The sequence below is a fragment of the Zalophus californianus genome, chromosome 3, assembly GCF_009762305.2.
Source record: "Zalophus californianus isolate mZalCal1 chromosome 3, mZalCal1.pri.v2, whole genome shotgun sequence".
Classification (NCBI taxonomy): domain Eukaryota; kingdom Metazoa; phylum Chordata; class Mammalia; order Carnivora; family Otariidae; genus Zalophus; species Zalophus californianus.
In genome coordinates, this window is record NC_045597.1 from 175,417,695 (window position 1) to 175,424,339 (window position 6,645).

The 6,645-nt window shown below is 44.2% G+C and overlaps 1 protein-coding gene across 1 annotated transcript; it reads right to left on the reverse strand.

The window, feature by feature from the left end:
* Positions 1 to 3,922: 3,922 nt before the first annotated feature.
* LOC113920301 (ATPase inhibitor, mitochondrial-like) lies at positions 3,923 to 4,407 on the reverse strand. Its single transcript, XM_027590649.2, has one exon. It carries the CDS (start codon positions 4,368 to 4,370, stop codon positions 4,053 to 4,055), a length of 318 nt encoding a protein of 105 aa, XP_027446450.2. The 5' UTR covers positions 4,371 to 4,407; the 3' UTR covers positions 3,923 to 4,052.
* Positions 4,408 to 6,645: the final 2,238 nt, after the last annotated feature.

Below are 6,645 nucleotides of genomic sequence, written 5' to 3' on the forward strand. Positions count from 1 at the left end.
ACAGTTCTAGGTGAAATACTTAGCACTCTGGTACACTTTGAGCATATAACAATGGCAAAGAATTCTCAGATGTTCTGCCTCCTATTTTAGATTGTCCTTTTTGTAGACACTGGACATATCTGCTACTCCATTTATATTTCCCTAATCGCTGTTGGTCCCTTCTCTGCCCCCAGTACACAGCAGTGCTCAGGGCTCCACCTGGTGCCTGCCCTAATGTGAAGTATCTATAGAAAGAAAGTATTGAAGGGTATGCTCCCCCGGGGGGTTGTGGATTATTCCAGAAAGATGCTGCTGCTAAGATGGCACACCAGCTGCTAGCTGTCTACTGTAAGTTAGTAGGAGGATTAACACCATCCCAGAAGTCTGACCCTAAGAATATACCAGAAACAGCTGCTGGAACATGGACTCGGACCTTGCAATGATAAGAGATCAACAAATTCCAACCAATACACTGCAGCATCTGCTGTTGGATAAACTTAGCACAACGGTGGCAGTGCTTACTCATGTTGGTATTCTGGCCCATGGAAACATCCTAAGAATCTGGGCAGAGTTGTCTGTAGATTTAAACCCTGATGAACTGGAATGTGAGAGGAATGTAGGGGTCACACCCGTTTAGGATCTGCAGCCAGGAAGCCTGCCCAATTTACAGTGATCTCCACATCCCTGAACTCAGAGCATTCTACATCTATTCCACTATTTACACCAGTCAGACAATGTATCAGGCATTGCTTGGTGCCCAGCAATATTATCTAACGTGATAACTCAGCTCTTGCAGTGAAATTTAACCTTACATATTCATTCATTCATACAATAAATATCCATTAAGTTTCTACAATGGCAAAGCACTGTGTTGCTTACTGAGGTTACCAGGATGTTGAAGACAAGTATTACCTTCATGGAGCTGAAGTTCAAGAAGGGGAGACAGACATTAAATAACAGTACACGGTAAGTGATCTAATCATAATTATGGTAAGAGTGAAAAGTACAGGTGGCATCAGAGCCAATTCAGAGGAAGCTGAGGGGTGTGATGGATGGGGAAGCTTTCCGGAGAAAGGGACATCAAAGCTGAGATCTCAGAAATGAATTAAGAGTTATCTGGGGGAATCAGAGGAGGGCATTCCAGGCTGTGGGAAAGGAGAGAGAGGCACAAGAATTACAAAGAATCCAGGGGAGCTGGAGCAGAGAGAGAGAGAAGTAAGCAGAGGCCTCATAATGAAGGTCTTGTAGGCTGTGCAAAGGATTTGGGGAAAATGGAAAGCCATGGAAGGATTTGTATTTTACCATCTTTGTTAGATTGCAAACTCCCTGTAACATAGGGATTATATCAATTCAACACAAAGTAGCCTAGCCACCCAGAAAATTCCACCTGCAAGCAATAGATAATAATAAACCTTTGTTCAGGGTCATCTAAGATGCTTACTTGGGATTAACTACTTTGAAATCTTGTCTAAAATGCCGGATTCCACCTTCATTTGTTTTTATAATTGCATACCGGGTTCTTTCTTTTTCTTTATTTAAATTCAATTTAGTTAATATATAGTGTATTATTAGTTTCAGGGGTAGAATTTAGTGATTCATCAGTTGCTTATAACACCCAGTGCTCATTACATTGGTACCCTCCTTAATGTCCATCACTCAGTTACCCCATCTCCCCACCCACCACCCCTCCCAGCAATCTTCAGTTTAATTCCTAGAGTTCAGAGTCTCTTATGGTTTGCCTTCCTCTCTGTTTTCATCTTATTTTATTTTTCCTTCCCTTCCCCTATATTCATCTGTCTTGTTTCTTAAATTCCACATATGAGTGAAATCATATGACAATTGTCTTTCTCTGTCTGACTTATTTCACTTAGCACAATACACTCTAGCTCCATCCACGTCATTGCAAATGGCAAGACTTCATTCTTTTGATGGCTGAGTAATATTCCATTATACACACACACACACACACACACACACACACACACACACACACCACAGCTTTATCCATTCATCTGTCAATGGACATCTGGGCTCCTTCCACATTTTGGCTTTTATAAACCTTGCTGCTATAAAATTGGGGTGCATGTACCCTTCAACTGATTTCACCTTCTAATTTCATTCAGTACAGTAAAGCAAACCTCAATAAATCTTTCTTTGCTGATTAAGTAGCTGGCAGAAGAAATCCAAGTCCCTTACTATCTAGAAGTTAGAGTGAGAGAATCTCAGAGTTGGGGAAGAAAGAACCAATCCCTGCCCACACATCAGAAGAGGCTTGCCCAGGGTCACACAGGGAGGAGGAAAGAGCCAGGGCAGAATCTAGGCATCTCAGGCCCTTACCCAAATGCTTATGACTCTGTAATGGTCCTTAAGGGCTGTGATTTGGTTTTGCTTTTTTTTCCTTATGACTCTTCAAAGGCAGAAAACAAAGTTACTAGAGAGTTCAAGATTGTTGGACCCCAGGTAACTCAGGTTGTTTTCAGAGATGTTTTAGGTAGAAGAGCTGAAGTGGCAATGGGGACAACAAAATTAAAATTGACTGTGCACCTGTTGGGGGCCAGACACAACTCCAGGTACTTACAAACCCACTTTTTCCTCTTCCTAGCCCCAGTAAGTTAGAATTATTAGCCCTGTGTTACAGATGAGGAAACTGAGTCTTATAGAGGCTCACCCAAGCCCACAAAGATAGCAAGTGACTTGAGAAAGAAATCAGAAGGTCAGTATGGCTCAAACAGGTCAGTGTTCTATTATCTCATGCAGACTCCCAAACTGACCGGGTTGGGTGCCCACACACTGATGGAATTACCTTACCTTTCAGAGAACTTGACCACTGGCTAGGGTTGCTCTAAAATGCAGGATCCTCAAAAGCTTGCCACATTCCTGGGAGATACTGATCTCCAAAGGGCTCTTTGGGACCCTTGGTCCCAGGAAATACGACATTCAGCACCTGGTGTAAAATGGCCTGCAGGATGTTAGGCCCAAAGCACGACATGACAAAGACATGGAAAATCCCCCTACCAGCCTTTCCCTCAGAGGAGGTTGGTTCTTACCTCATTGGAACCTTCTTACCTGGCTAGGAGCTTGTCCCTGCCCTGTCCACAGAGCCACTAAAAGTGAACCCTCTGCAGCACTCAGCTGGTCTCCTGTGTGCTCAGGAAATAAGGTATTTCTCTCTGTCTTTGTCTCTGTCTCTCTCTGCTCTGTCATCTTTGGCTTCCCTAGAAGCAGCATGGATCATGCTGCACAGCAGTACCCAGAACTGAGATGTTGTTTCTTGAGAAGAAAGAGCAAGGGACAAGGCATGTGTCATTCCCAGAGAGAAAATAAATCATGTGTCCTCTGATTACTTGGAAATCTTTGATTTTTCTTTCCAAGAGAAAGGGTTACAACTGTGTTCCTTGGGTGGCTCAGAAAGGAACAAAATGTCTGTTTTCTCCTTTATCTAAGCAATATGTCTCAGCATTTGTTCCATTCAAGCACCAGAGTGAGAAGGTAATCACATCACCGTTCACCCTCCCAGGAACACATAAGCAGCAAGGGACCCATACTTATGGTCTCATACCAAAGATGTGACTTGGCTTTGGAACAAATTTCCAAACCTAACCACCTAGTGATCAAGGCAAAGCTGTCCAACTTGGGTCCTTGGATTTCTCCCATTTCCTCCCACTTCAGGGTCCACAAAAATTGGAAATACACGTAAAAAACTAAAAAGGGCCAAGATAGAAGTTTGGGCAAAAAGCAATCATTAGGGATGAATTCTTGACAGCAAAAGAAAAGGATAAGCAGTGTGGTATCATAGAAAGAGCATTGATTAAGGAGTAAGGCATGGTGGGATTTATTTGTTGCTTTGGCATCCACTATCCAGATGACAGTAGGAAAGACACTTCACCCCTCCAGGTCTCAGACTCTTCACCCATAACCTGAGAGTATTGGCTTGACCTTTTTTTTTTTTTTTCACTGATGACAATTTATTATAATCTGTTGGCAGTACACAGATAAGATATTAATAAAATCACAACTCTGCTTCCATAGCAGCGGGCAATGATATGTAGCTATGCTATGGGAAGTGTGTATGTTTAATCATCATCATCATGTTTTAGATGTTTGATCTTCTTCTTGTGCCGCTCAATTTCTTTCTGCAGACGTTCAATTTCCTTTATATGATGGGTGATTTCCTCTTCATGGTGTTTCTTCAAGGTTGCCAGTTGTTCTTTAGTGCGTGCTCGGAAGTATCGTTCCTCTTCAGCTTGCTCTCTCTTTCCGAAGGCCCCACCTGCCTCCCGGATCGAGCCCGCACCGGAGTCTGACCGTTCGGAGCTGAAGCCTCGGGCTTGTATGGCCCTAACGCCCCACACGCCCAGCCACACCCGGGCGGCCAACGCGGTGACAGCCATTGTTGTTGTAGCAGGACTTCTCCAGTCATCCGCGGCGGTGGCTTGACCTTTAAAGTTACTCTGCTAATGACATTGTGCTACATCTGTTGTCCTATGAGCTGGAAAGATTGGAAGGGAAGAGAAAGATGGAGAAGGAGAGAGAAAGCATAGGGAAGCAGGTGGAGCTTCCTAATAGAGAGTAACAAGAGAACCAAGTTTGACATACAGCACAAGGAAGAACACCTGGAAAAGAGAGGCTAAGAAGAGCATGCAAAGAGGAAAATATTTTGGAATTAGAGAAATCAATTGTGTTGGTTCAACTTACAACTGGATAAGACCCGAGACAACCTGTAGCGGATGCCCAAGGCTGGCAGAAGAGAGAGTATAAAGAGAAGACAGAGCTGCCTCCCTGTCTTCCCACCTGCTCTGGGCCCTGGAACTCCCAACTCTCTATAAGGCAGGTAGAGACACCCAGCTAGCACAGAGGAAATATCTACCCAAGTCTCATGGCTGGCTGAGAAGACAGCTTTCATCTATAAATGTTAAGTACTATGATTTGACTAAGGAGGCATGAGCCTGGCCTGAGACTTCTGAACCAGTGACTAGAAAGAGCTTGCATTTAATGTAAACTTAGAATGACAAAGTAGGGTGGAAAGGTGGGTGGGGTAGGGAGAAGGAGAAAGAGAGAAAGGATGAATATAAATTATCTGTGGAGATAATTGTTGACTGCTTATGGGAATGTTGTGACTCAAAGTTCAGAGGGCAGGAAGGACAAGGAGACTCACACTCCCAAGGATGCAGAGTGGCTCTACTAATTGGCCTTGGGCTGGCCCATCAGTGACTGCTGCTCTGCCCCAAGTTTGGCAGGACTGACCATGACTTGCTACCGGAGGGAGGTTTGGTGGGATTTATGAGATGAGCTAAGGGGCTGTTCTTGGCAAGCCAAAGCTATAAATGTATAATACTTTATCTCCTGCAGGGATGTTTTTAAGCAAAGGAAAGACGGGAAATGTCTACATCAAGTAAATACTCCAGCCACTGGTCAAGGAGAGTGGCCTCTCTCTGGAACTACATCAAAGGCATGGTTCTGTCTGCTCCCTGTGGCCTCTGTGGATCCTGCCCTGGGAGTTCAAAAGTTTACTTGGAGCCAAGGAGGGAAAAGCACACGCACTGCCAGTGCTCTCCTGGGATTGTCACGAAGAGGATGAGCTGGGACTGCTGGAAAAAATGCCATTGCCCCCTCCCTAGCATCCTTTCCTCAACACTACTTCACCATCCAGATAAAATTTTAGTGCTTCAGTGCCACTGAAGCATGATGGAGTCAAAACACTGGACCGATAGTCTGCAACTAAAGAGCTACAGGGCCTGCAGAATGTCATTTCCCCTCCCCAACTTCATTTTCTTATAAAATGAGAGGGTCGAAGCTGAATTAATAGCATTCTTAGTGATCCTCTCCAGTGACCACAGAAAGGCAGAATTGGCTTTTCAAGTTCAGAAAAAAAGAAATCTCTTGTGCAAGAGAATTCCATTTAGAATTCAATGCAAATCCCACTCCTTCTCTAAGTTACTTCTAACTGGCCATGCTCTGGTGAATGAGACCAGCTGGGATGCAACAGGAAACACAGACTAAATTCCTGAGGGCCAACTGAGGAAGCTTGTCTCACTCTTGATGCCATCTTCTAAGAGTCTATAAGAACAGACAAGCTGTTCTTAATTTTCTAGAGTATGTTGCAACTTCATCCCAGACATTGTGTTCTTCGTTTCTCTCTCATCCTTAGGGACATGTCATTGAAAATAAAGTGCCTAAAGCCAAGGCTGCAAAAGCCCATACAGAAATTGTGTAAATTAGAAAAAGACAAGCCCATGCCAGGGCAAACAGCTTAGGGAGTGTTGTGCAGAATGGGTGTCAGCTCTCATTTGACTTAGTTGGCTGGAGGATCCCATACAATCTTGTACAACCTGCACAACTATAGCCAAAGTGCAAGGCTTGGCTTGCAACAGTTACTCAAAATCTACATGTCAATAATAATGGTACATTCCTATGTGTCACAGGTCAGGTTCCCTAACAAGCAGACTCAGAGCTGAATATCCTCAACAACTACAGGGGAGGGAAGGAAGAAGTATGGGGCAAAAGGACCACAATGCAAGTGCAGCAAAGTCTCAGCCCAAGGGGGCTCTGCAGCTGGGATGGTCATTCTTAATTGTCTAGAATTTGGGCAAATTGGCTGGACCTTTGTACACACTGTATAGATCAATCAGGGATGGGACCTGCCCTTGGGAAAGGGGTATGGCATTG